The following is a 12,804-nucleotide window of genomic DNA, read 5'->3' as shown; positions in this document are numbered from 1 at the left end:
GTCTCAAACCCCTGACCTCAGGTGATATGCCCGCCTTGGTCTCCCAAAGTGCTGGGATTACAGGCATGAGCCACCGTGCCTGGCCAAGTATTTGCATTTCTAACAATTCTGGGCTGCTGGAGCTGGTCCAGAAACTCCTCTTTGAGAACCACTCAGTATGGTGAAGAGTATGGACACTGAGACCTGGCCACCTGGCTGCATGAGACTGTAGGCCATTTACTTACCCTCTCTGCACCTCCATCTCCTCATCTTTAAAGCAGGGAGGGATGGTAATAGTACCTCCTTCACGGGATTGTTGCCAGGAATAAATGAGTGAGAGCATCAGAGCATTTGTAGCAGTGTCTGGTATAGATAGACAGTATATGAGTACTGGAAACATGTATAAGGGATCCAGCCTCTTGGGACTGTGATGCTATCAGGCCAAGTCTGGTTTCCCCAACACCCACAGATCCCAATGCAGGTGCTGGGTCATTTTGCCCATTAGCCGTCAATCCCATCTCTGGTGGCCAAGAAAGTTAATGCCCAGCTTAGGGCTAGCTAGAGTGTGGTTACATCAACATCCATCAAAATTCTCTTCTCAAGCCTCCTTAACCCTTCACATCTACTGAATGCATAGGACTTGACTCAGCGAGACTGGGGCTGTAGGGCTGGGTTGCATTTGGGGTTTCTGTCCCTCATGTGGACAAAGACAAAGACAGGGGCTGCCTTTTCTGGTTCAGTGTCTACCCATGGATGCTGTCTGCTGAATGCATTCTTGCTGCCCAGTATTATACATTTTTAAAACATCATTTTATTAATATTTAACCCTCACAGTGTTGCTCTTAGGTAATAATTATTACTCCTGTTTTAACTCTGTTGGGGTTCAGAGAAGTTAAATGACTTATCCAAATTACATATTAAAAGCCAGGTCTCGCCTGGATGCAGTGGCTCATGCCTGTAATCCCAGCACTTTGGGAGGCCGAGGCGGGAGAATCGCATAAGGCCAGGAATTTGAGACCAGCCTGGGCAACATAGAGAGACCCTTGCCTTTACCAAAAAAATTTTAAAAATCCGCCAGGCATGGTGTCACACACCTATAGCTGTAGTCCCAGCTACCTGGGAGGCTGAGGTGGGAGGATCGCTTGAGCCCATAGGTCAAGGTTACAGTGAGCTGTGATTGCACCACTGCACCCCAGCCTGGGTGACAAAGTAAGACTCTGTCTCAAAAATAAAAATAAAAAGAAGGCCGGGCACCTGTAATCTGTAATCCCAGCACTGTGGGAGCCAAGGTGGGCAGATCTTTTGAGCTCAGGAGTTCAAGACCAGCCTGACTAACATGGAGAAACCCTATCTCTACTAAAAATACAAAAATTAGCCGGGCTACACGGGAGGCTAAGGCATGAGAATCACTTGAACCTGGGAGGTGGAGGTTGCAGTGAGCTGAGATCACACCACTGCACTGCAGCCTGGGCGACAGAGCAAGACCCTGTCTCAAAACAATAAAAAATAATAAAATTTAAAAATTAAAAATAAAATTTAAAATTTAAAATAAATTAAAAAAATTTTTTTTATTTTACTTTAAAAATAAATTTATGTTTTAAAAATTAAAAATAAATTTATGTTTTAAAAATTAAAAATAAAAGCCAGGTCTGTCTGACTTCAATAATCTATGACTTTAAAGTTCTACTATATTCTGTTGCTAATGTTATATGAGCATTTATATAAAGATTAAGGCTGGGTCCCCAGGAATCCAGCAATGGTAGCTGCTCCCCAAAAGTAAGCTCACCAGAACTGGAACTGACGTGATTTAGGGGTTTGCTTTTCTAAAGCTTATGCTAGGAGTCACAGAACATATTCCTTTTGGAAATGTTCTCTTCAGGGACTTGCCCTCTACTGCTGGTTATTCTCTGTGGCCTGACCTCTGTCTGGATGAAACTGTGTTCATTGTCCTAAAGGCGGCTTTCCTTTGTCTGAATTTGGATATTGACTTAGTATCTTAACATTTCTGCTCCGGGACTGTGCTCGCAACCAAATGGCCAGGAAAGTATTCAGAAGCTCTGCTGAATATAGGAAGAGAGAAAAAATGTTACACTAATGAAAGTTTGCTTTTCTCCCACAGTGTTCCTTTCTGCCGAAATTCTCCATTCATATAGAAACCAAGTATGAGGACAACAAAGGAAGCAATGACACCGTGAGTAGCCCCTCCTTCCATGCTGCGCTCGCCTCTTGGGGTCTGAATATCATAGCACTTCTCGCAGCCCCTCTGTGACCAGGGCCAGCAGTGGGACCTGTGCCTGGGACCTCAGAGATGTTCTGGCCTTTGGCTTCTGAGGGTTATTTCCCTGGGACTTTTCCCTGGAATTCTTTTGTTGTCTAGCTTTTCTTTCTTCTCATTTTTATGTACTTTCCCTGGGCCTCTGAGCAGAAGCCTCTGACCTGGCGTGATTGTCATGGAGGTGGAGAGGATGACAGGGCACTTGGAACTCCAAGATTTGGTTTCTGATCATTGGACAGAGTACACATCTTCTCAATGCCTATTAATATCTACTTCGGAAAGGGAATACAATCAAAGATATGTGTACACAGAAAAGGAAATACAGTCAGATGTATGTGTGAACAGAAAAGGAAATACAGGCCCGGTGCAGTGGCTCACGCCTGTAATCCCAGCACTCTGGGAGGCTGAGGCAGGCACATCACCTGAGATCAGGAGTTCAAGACCAGGCTGGCCAACATGGCGAAACCCTGTCTCGACTAAAAATACAAAAATTAGCTGGGTGTGATGGTGCACACCGGTAATCCCAGCTACTTGGGAGGCTGAGGTAGGAGGATTGCTTGAACCTGGGAGGCAGAGGTTATAGTGAGCCGAGGCTGCACCACTGCACTTCAGCCTGGGCCACAGAGCGAGACTCCATCTCAAAAAAATAAAAAAAGAGAAAAGGAAATAGAATCAGATGTGTGTGTGCATACTGCATGCATGCTTACTTACACACATGCGGTGTATGTATACACCCACACATCCTACCTTAAAATCAGGGGGTACCCCTGCAAAATATTTACCTCCTGAGGCATTCTGACTTTTACTAAATTTCAGCCAAGTATTTTGCTTATTAGTGTTGGGTAAAACCCATCTTCTGACCTGGCTTTTACCCCCAGGCTCTTTCTGTTTGGGCAGTACATTTCTAACTTCTCTTTTCTTTGGGGATGACTGTTTTGACCTACCAAAAGCCTCACCTGGGATTAGGCTGTGGGTTCCCTCAGGACCCATTGAAAGGAAGAACCTGGATCTAGAAGCTTCAGGGCTTCCCCAGAGTTCATGGAACTTCCCAGAGGAGAGAAAAATACAGCTGGCAGCAGTACTATCCTACCGCCATGTTCAGGAACCCCATCGTTAGTGTCTCCTTGAAGTGGCGGCCCAATGGGAAATGTTTAGGGCCATTTTCCTGTCACAGCCTGAAATCACAGGCGTGTTGCTGGCCAAATTCATCAAAGCCACCATGTCTAAAACAGTGTCACACTGTGGTTCAACTTGAATCCTTGTAAAATAGTGATTTTTTTTTTTTCTGATTAGAAAGCAGGCTGGGCACGGTAGCTCATGCCTGTAATCCTAGCATGTTGGGAGGCCAAGGTGGGCAGATTGTCTGAGCTCAGGGGTTCAAGACCAGCCTGGGTAACATGGCAAAACCCCATCTCTACTAAAAATACAAAAAAATAGCCGGGCGTGGTGGTGCATGCCTGTAATCCCAGCTACTCAGGAGGCTGAGGCAGGGAGCCTGGGAGGCAGTGAGAGGTTGCAGTGAGCCCAGATCACGCCACTGCACTCCAGCCTGGCAACAGAGCGAGACTCTGTCTCAAAAAAAAAAAAAGTTAATACGTGGCTATTCAAACTTGGAGAATGCAAAAAGAAAGTATTGAAAAAAGAAAGGAAAAACCAATAGCAATCCCACAATTTAGAGATGACTTCTGTTAGCAATTTGGTTCATGTTGCAGATTATGGACAAATTTATTTTTTAACCAATTCTTCCTGAATTGAATCATATAGTATGTTATTTTTAACATGCCCTGAAGTATGCTTCCCTATAATGATTTTTCCTGGCTGTACCACCTTCCATATTTCAGTGTACTTCTTTAAACAATTGCTGGTCACTGGATATTGAAGTAAGCTTGACTCTTTTCACGTAGCTGTGGACTCTCATGAAAAGGATAATAAAGTTCAGTTGCTTGAATTGCTTTTCCTGGCATAATATGAAAATATGGGGGAATTTTTTTTTTCTTTATAAGACAGGGTCTCGCTCTGTCACCCAGGCTGGAGTGCAGTAGCACGATCTCAGGTCACTGCAGCCTCCACCTCCTGGGCTCAAGCGATCCTCCCACCTCAGCCCCCCTACTGGGACTACGGCACACACGACTGTGCCCAGGTAATTTTTGTGTTTTTTTTAGAGACGCGGTTGTACCGTGTTGCCTAGGCTGGTCTCAAACTCCTGGACTCGAACAATCTGCCTGTCTTGGCCTCCCAAAGTGCTGGGATTACAAGCGTGAGCCACCATGCCTGGCTGGAAAATTTTTTTTAAAATATCTTTTAGTCTTTCCAAACAAATTTCCTTGCTTTCTCTCTTTTTCTCTATGCCTCTATCTCCATGAGTTCATTCAAAACAGCTCTCCATTTGAAGAGGTGTAGAGAGGCCAGGTGCTATGGCTCACACCTATAATCCCAGCACTCTGGTAGGCTGTGGTGGACGGATCACCTGAGGTCAGGAGTTTGAGACCAGCCTGGGCAGCTGGTGAAACCCCATCTCTGCAAAATTAAAAAATTAGCCAGGCGTGGTGGCACACACACCTGTGGTTGCAGCTACCTCGGAGGCTGCAGTGGGAGAATCGCTTGAGCCCAAGAGGTCAAGCCTGCAGTGAACCATGTTTGCACCTCTACACTCCAGCTTGGGTGACAGAGTGACACGTAAAAATAAAAAAGAGGTGCAGAGGGGACATGTGGCCTCACTGTGATCCCTATAGATTGGTGGGACCACTGTAATCTGGTTTATCCTCTGCCCAGTTCAAATAGTCCCCAAAATTCATATGGTTATTGTGTATTATTATACATCCTTTTTTGGCAGGTGCTCAGGTTTTTTGACTACTCTCCTAGGAATTTAAAATAACAGGTTATCCACCTTACAATCAGGATCCAGGCCCATGCCAAGGGCCAGGCCCCTTTGAGACTTAGGCTGGGCTGCAAGAGAAGCACCTATCACCTATTCACTCTGTGCAGTCCTTGGACACAGTTTGCTTCCTCTAGGAGAAATCTCAGCTGTTGTAGCCTGGCTTGCCTCCCTCTCCCCAGAATGTAGACTCTGGAACTGCCCAGGGGACCTGCTGCTTGTCTGCCTGTCATGGCACCCAACTTGCCCAAGCCCCAGTCCTGCCATCTTGTTACACTAAAGACGCCCTAAATGTGTTTTTGGCCCAGTTCCCACCTCCTGCCCCCCAGGCTCTGCTTGACTGCTCCACAGACCCCAGGTCTTGCTCCTGAGGCCATTGGACCACACGGCCCAGCCCCACTTCATTAGACTTCTTTGCCAATTTGCCCTCCTCTGTTTTACATATTCAGCGGCTGTTGGTTGTCCAGCAGATTCAAAGTTGGTCCCAGAAAGGCAGAAAAGGAGCGCTGCGCCGAGGCACGGTGGCTCACGCCTGTAATCCCAGCACTTTGGGAGGCTGAGGTGGGTGGATACCTGAGGTCAGGAGTTTGAGACCAGCCTGGCCAACATGGCGAAACCTCGTCTCTACTAAAAATAGAAAAATTAGCTGGGCATGGTGGCGTGCACCTGTAATCCCAGCTACTCAGGAGGCTGAGGTTGGAGAATTGCTTGAACCTGGGAGGCAGAGGTTGCCGTGAGCAGAGATCGCGCCACTGCACTCCAGCCTGGGTGACAAGAGTGAAACTCTGTCTCAAAAAAAAAGAAAAGAAAAGAAAAGGAGGGCTGCATCCGTTTCCATTCATACTTGTTAATACTTCAAAATCTGAACATAAGAAGTATATATTTATCTAACAATTCTTTAATTACTAAACGCTAGCTTTATCTAGCCAGGGATTCAAAACTGGTGTTTTAAGCCAAGGCGTGTGCTGGTGTGCTCTTTTTCTGTCCTGGGTTGAGTGTGGAGTTTTTGGTGGGAGGCAGAGTTGCTAAGGAAAGCAGTGCAGTAGTGGATAATTCTCTTGTCTCACCGCGTTTCCAAACTATTTAATAAACTCAGTTCATTTCTTTGCACTTTCTGGGTGTACACTCTTATCATTCAGCTACCATCCTTCATACTGCTATCTGCACTGTTTCCTCCCCTACCTGCCAAAAATTTAATGAAATTGATGACGATAAGAAGCAATAATTAAATTGAAAGAGGCTGCTGATAGTCATATTGATGATAGTGGTTGAATCGAGTACATGTTGTTATCCTATTATCAATTACCATATAAGTAATTTTTTGACGTGACCCAATATCTAGTAAGAAAAAAATAGTGGCAGTATGAGTAAATATCTTCCTTGTTAAAAATAAAACCAGTATACGTATGATTGTGAAAACCTGCAAACTGTGATTACATTAACCAGGATGCAATGGGGAAGTTGTCTTAAATTGAGGCCCATTTATTTTATGCACATACTTATGAGAATTATTTGGGCCTTCATTAGTGCTAGGGAGGACGGCACCGTGCCAAGGTAAGGTTCCGTTGTTTATCCAAGGCCATAAATCTAGGCCTGTGAGAGTCCGTGCTTAGCACTGCCTGGTTCAGCTGAATGAGAGGCTGCTCATGTGGTGACGGCTGCCAGGTTACTGGTGTTCAATGGGGTTAATGGGGGCAGCCTTGCTACTTTACTTCCTCTTCCAAACAAAGCAGGCACCATTTAAAGCAGTGGTTCCCAGCCTTGGCTGCACATTGGACTCACTTGAGAAGTTTTAACAACTCATGCCTGGGTCCCAGCCCCTGGGATTTTTATTTAATGGGTCCTGGGCGCAGGCTGGTCTAAACCAGCCAGTAAGCATGAAGGATGGAACACTCACTTCCAGAACACCAAATTCTCCAGCTGGCAGTGTGTGCAGTTTTAGAGTCTACCCTGAGGCTGAACCTGATATGTTCCCTCAGGAGACATTGGCTATGCTGTCCCCACCCCTGAGAGGGTCTAGACCAGCAGTTCTCAATCACAGCTGCCTATTAAAATCACCTGGGCCAGGCGGGGTGGCTCACACCTGTAATCCCAGCACTTTGGGAGGCCGAGGTGGGAGGATGGCTTGAGCTCAGGAGTTTGAGACCAGCCTGTCCAACATGGTGAAACCTCGTCTCTACTAAAAATACAAAAATTAGCTGGGTGTGGTGGTGCATGCCTGTAATCCCAGCTACTAGGGAGGCTGAGGCAGGAGAATTGTTTGAATCTGGGAGGCGGAAGTTGCAGGGAGCCGAGATCACGCCACTGCACTCCAGCATGGGCAACAGAGCGAGACTCCTTCTCAAAAAAAAAAAAAAAAAATCACCTGGGAAGCTTTAGCCATCACTGATGCTGCTGTCCCAGCCCTGGGGATTCTGATTTCATTGGTCTGAGGTGGGGTTGAGGCATTGGGATTCTTTTTTTTTTGAGATGGAGTCTCACTCTGTCACCCAGGCTGGAGTGCAGTGGCGCGATCTCAGCTCACTGCAAGCTCCGCCTTCCAGGTTCACGCTATTCTCCTGCCTCAGCCTCCAGGCCTCCAGAGTAGCTGGGACTACAGGCGCCCGCCACCACGCCTGGCTAATTTTGTGTGTGTGTGTGTGTGTGTGTGTGTGTGTTTGTGTTTAGTAGAGATGGAGTTTCACTGTGTTAGCCAGGATGGTCTCGATCTCCTGACCTCATGATCCGCCCGCCTCGGCTTCCCAAATTGCTGGGATTACAGGTGTGAGCCACCATGCCCGGCCGGCATTGGGATTTTTACAGCTCCCCCAGGTGAATCTAAGGGGCAACAAGACTGAGAACTACAGATTTAAACAAATAGTAAGTGCTATTTAAAACCAACACTTAGGAAAACAAATGTCTTCACTCCTTTATACTCCTGGAAAATAGGACAGTTTACAAAAGGCATATGTAAACCCCACTCCATTCCACTCCCACTCACACAATAAAAAGACCTGGGTAACATATGTGTTCTCATTAGCCACATATCACCAAGGACATTATTTCTTGGCAAAGAAACTCCTCTGATAAAATGAAGAGAATGTCCAGTTTAGTTCCTGGAAACATGAAGCTCTGTCTTTCACAGGGGTCTCCTTGGAGGCTGCCTAAAAGAAGTGTCTGGAATGTATTTCATTTCTAGCTCCTCTGTGTGTTCATGAAAGAACACAAAGTTGTTCTTTGTGAAACAGAGAGATCAGTATTGAAGTTCCAGTTATCATCGTAAGCCTAAGGCTTGGTTTCTTTATTTAAAAAAAAAAAATAGGATAAATAATGCTTCCATCAGGGTGTAGAGGATGCATAGAGGTTCATTTACATGGAAGCACTTCATAAACTGTAAAGTGCCATGCAAATATGAGACATGATTACTGTGATGGCCACACCTCGGGATTAACTGCACTCATGATGATTTCCCAATGAGACTCTGATTTTGTCTCAAGTGTCAATGAACCATTTGCTGTTCAACAAGTTTTGAGCACCTACTATGTCCCAGGCATTAGGAGAAGGATCGGGGATACAGCATTAAGACAAACCAGCCCTCCAGGCCGGTTGCAGTGGCTCACGCCTGTAATCCCAGCACTTTGGGAGGCAGAAGCAGCCAGATCACCTGAGGTCGGGAGTTCGAGATCAGCCTGACCAACATAGAGAAACCCCATCTGTACTAAAAATACAAAAAATTAGCTGGGCATGGTGGTGGACGCCTGTAATTCCAGGTACTCAGCAGGCTGAGGCAGGAGAATCACTTGAACCTGGGAGGCAGAGATTGCAGTGAGCTGAGATCGTGCCATTGCACTCCAGACTGAGCAACAAGAGTGAAACTCCATCTCAGAAAAAAAAAAAAACAAAAAACCAGACAAACCAGCCCTCCATTAATCATGGAGTAGGGGAAGCAGATAATAGGCAAGTAAACAAACAAAAGAATTGCAGCTGTGCTAAGTGCTAGGAAAGCTATAAACAGACTAGAGGGAGCTCAGCCTGAGGCCATGTGGTCAGAAAGGCCCCTCAGAAGACGCAAGTCCACTTGAGGCTTGAGTATGGGAAGGAGCCAGCCCTATGAGATGTATGTTCCCCCACCCCAGGTTCATCCGTGGAAGCTTTAGAATGTGACTGTGCGTGGAGACAGGACCTTTAAAGAGGGGATTAAGTTAAAATGAGGCCGTTAGAGTGGGTCCTAATCCAGTCTGACTGGTGTTCAGATAAGAAGAGAACACTGGGGCACATAAAGAGCCTCTGGGCTGGGTGTGCTGGCTCACAGCTGGAATCCCAGCACTTTGGGAGGCTGAGGCGGGCGGATCGCTTAAGCTCAAGAGTTCAAGACCAGCCTGAGCAACGCGGCAAAACCCCATCTGTACATAAGAAATGCAAAAACTAGCCAGATGTGGTGGCGCACACCTGTAGTCCCAGCTACTCAGGAGGCTGAGATGGAAGCATCACTTGAACCCAGGAAGCAGAGGTTTCGGTGAGCCAAGATCGTGCCGCTGCACTCCAGCCTGGGTGGCAGAGAGAGACGCTGTCTCAAAAACAAACAAACAAGCAGACTCTTTGGGTGCAACACGTGAAGACGTAGGAGAAGGCAGCCATCCGCAAGCCAAGGAGGAGGTCTCTGAAGAAATCAACCCTGCAGGCACATTGATCTTGGACTTTCAGCCTCCAGAGCTGTGAGACAATTAACTAGATTTTGTTGTTTACACCACCCAATCTGTGGTGTTCTGTTATGGCTGACCCCACAAACTAATGCAGGGAGCAAAGGCCCTGGCCCCTAACACAGCCTCACATATTCCAGGAACTGTTGGAAAACCACTGGCTAGAGCATTAGGAGTGAGAATAAGTAGACTGGCAGGAACTGAGGTTGAAAATGTAGTAAAAGCTAGATCACGCAAGAGCTATGGGGCCACGGCAGAGTGTGGATTTCAGTGCAGTGGGAACTTATTTGAGGATTTTAAACAAAGGAATAACAAGATACTGTTCGTGGAGTTTTTTAAAATTTTTTATTTGGGGATAATTTTAAATTTATACTAAAGTTGGCTGGGTACAGTGGCTTATTTTCCAGCACTTTGGGAGGCTGAAGCGGGCAGATTACCTGAGGTCAGGAGTTTGAGAAGACCAGCCTGGCCAACATGGTGAAACCCTGTTTCTACTTCAAAAAAAAAAAAAAAAAATTAGCTGGGCGTGGTGGTGCATGCCTGTAATCCCTGCTACTCAGGAGGCTGAGGCAGAAGAATCACTTGAACCTGGGAGATAGAGGTTGCAGTGAGCCGAAATTGTGCCACCGCACTCCAGCCGGGGCAACAAGAGCAAAACTCCATCTCAGAAAAAAAAAAAAAATGTATACTAAACTTGCGAAGATTGTGCACAGGGTTCTCAAATACCCTCTACCCAGTTTCCCCTTACCTAACCATGATTCCACTGCCAAAACTACAGACTTCATTCAGATTTCACCAGTTTTCCCAATAATGTACTTTTGCTTCTGTTCCAGAATCCAGATTAGGACACCCCATTACATTGGTTGATTTATGTTTTAAAATGTTTGCTCTGGCTGTTCTGTGGAGAATTAGTGAAAGGCAAGACCAGAAGCAGAGAGTCCAGTTGGTAGGCTATTGGAATGATCCAGACCAAGATAGATGGTGGTTTGAGCTGGAAAGATGGCAGAGGATAAAGAGGGGAGGAAGGGATCTATTTTGAAAACAGAGTGACTTTCTGTTAGAATTCATGCGGGGCATGAGAGGGGAATAAAATAGGGATGATCTCAGGCTTTCTAGCTCTGCCTAGTGGCCCTGGGTAAGTGGTGGTGCCATTGCCATCATGGGAAACAGTGGAGGAGAAGCAGGTTCTGAGAAGAAAAGCAAGAGCGCCATTTAGACATGATGACTTTCAGATACCAATGAGACTTCCAAGTGGAAATGAGGGGTAAGAAGTTGGATACTGGCCAGGTGTTGTGGCTCTCACCTGTAATCCCAGTGCTCTGGGAGGTCAACGCAGGAGGATCGCTTGCACCCAAGAGTTCAAGGCCAGCCTGGGCAACATGGTGAGACCCCCATCTCTACAAAAAAAAAAAAAAAAATTTAATTAGCTGGACATGGTGGCACACACCTGTCATCCCAGCTACTCAGGAGGCTGAGGTGGGAGGATCGCTTGAGCCCAGGAGGTCAAGGCTGCAGTGAACCACGATCAAGCCACCGTACTCCAGCCTGGGCAACAGAGCGAGACTCTGTCTCAAAAGAAGAAGAAGACGAAGTTGCATATGTATATGAATCTGGCATTCAGAGACGGATGTGGGTCATGATTTTTATCTAGGGAGAGGAGTGACAGAATAGAGAAGTTTCTAGATGCTCCAAGATAGAGATTGCCCAGGTCCTAAGAAGGACCTTCTGATGGCTTCCAGGTCCAGCTTCTCATTGTTATCTTTATTCCTTGGTTAAGACTAATTTTCAATCACTGGGCTGTGCTTGGTTTTAGGAAATAAACGATCTCATTAATTTAACCACAAAGATTTACTTAGAGAGATCTAATTTCTCCCCTTGGGTGCCTCCTTCGGGTAAATTGCATAAACATCTCAATGTCTTGACTGGGCTCAACTTGCATGGCTTTGGAGAGAAATGTTCTCTTCCTGACTACAAGTAGCTTCCCCTGGAAGTTACCGGCTGACAAAGAGGGAATTTTATCATTTCAGGAGAGCTGTATTTATTGAGGCTTGCTATGACAATAGTCATTGTGAAGTTTGTTTTCTTTCTTTTTTATTTTTTGAAACGGAGTCTCACTTTGTCACCCAGGCTGGAGTGCAGTGGCGTGATCTCACCGCACTACAATCTCTACCTCTCAGGTTCAAACGATTCTCTTGCCTCAGCCTCCCGAGTAGCTGGGACTACAGGTGCGCGCCACCACACCCAGCTAATGTTTATATTTTTAGTAGAGATGGGATTTCACCATGTTGGCCACGCTGATCTTGAACTCCTGACCTCAAGTGATCTGCCCGCCTTGGCCTCCCAAAGTGCTGGGATTACAGGCATGAGCTACCGTGCCCAGCCGTGAAGTCTGTTTTCTAATTAGCATAGTAGTCCCTGCTTCTCTGAGGTTTCACTTTCTGCAGTTTTAGTTCCCTGCAGCCAAATGCAGTCCAAAAATATTAAATGGAAAATTCCAGAAAAGAACAATTCCTAAGTTTTAAATTGCATGCTGTTTTGAGGAGCAACATGAAATCTCGTACCATCCTGCCCCACCCCACCCAGGGCACGAAGCCTCCCTTCGTCCGTCAACTCTGCTCTGTATACGCTACACGCCTGTTAGTTACTTAGTAGCTGTCTCGGTTATCACATCAAAAAAAAAAAAAAAAAAATAGAGCGTGTATAGAGTTTGGTACTATCTGAGGTCTCACACATCCAGTGGGAGTCTCAGAATATATCCCCCTTGGCCAAGGTCAGGGACAACTGCATTTGTATTTGTAACTCCAAGAGGACAACATAGATGGATGGATGTTAACACATTTCAAAATGTACTAAAATTAATTTGTAAAGCAGGAGTGCCAGTGGGAACTGCAGAATCCATATTTACAGGTCTCTGGAGCTGATTATCTCTTCCTTAAATGGCTTCTAATTGAGGATTACAGAAAGAAAAAAAGCATTTGCTTTATTTTTAGACGTGA

General features: G+C 45.9%; 1 protein-coding gene across 2 annotated transcripts in view; it reads left to right on the top strand.

Moving 5' to 3' along the window:
- Nucleotides 1–12,804, top strand: part of PITPNC1 (phosphatidylinositol transfer protein cytoplasmic 1) — a 311,332-nt gene that overhangs the window by 196,444 nt on the left and 102,084 nt on the right. For both annotated transcript variants that reach the window (XM_055387009.2, XM_055387011.2), the window contains exon 4: nucleotides 2,099–2,170. In XM_055387009.2, coding sequence (XP_055242984.1) covers nucleotides 2,099–2,170 — 72 coding nt within the window. The remainder of the gene's footprint in view (nucleotides 1–2,098; nucleotides 2,171–12,804) is intronic.

Source organism: Gorilla gorilla, chromosome 4, assembly GCF_029281585.2.
Source record: "Gorilla gorilla gorilla isolate KB3781 chromosome 4, NHGRI_mGorGor1-v2.1_pri, whole genome shotgun sequence".
Classification (NCBI taxonomy): Eukaryota; Metazoa; Chordata; class Mammalia; order Primates; family Hominidae; genus Gorilla; species Gorilla gorilla.
This window is presented reverse-complemented; position numbering and strand designations above follow the sequence as displayed.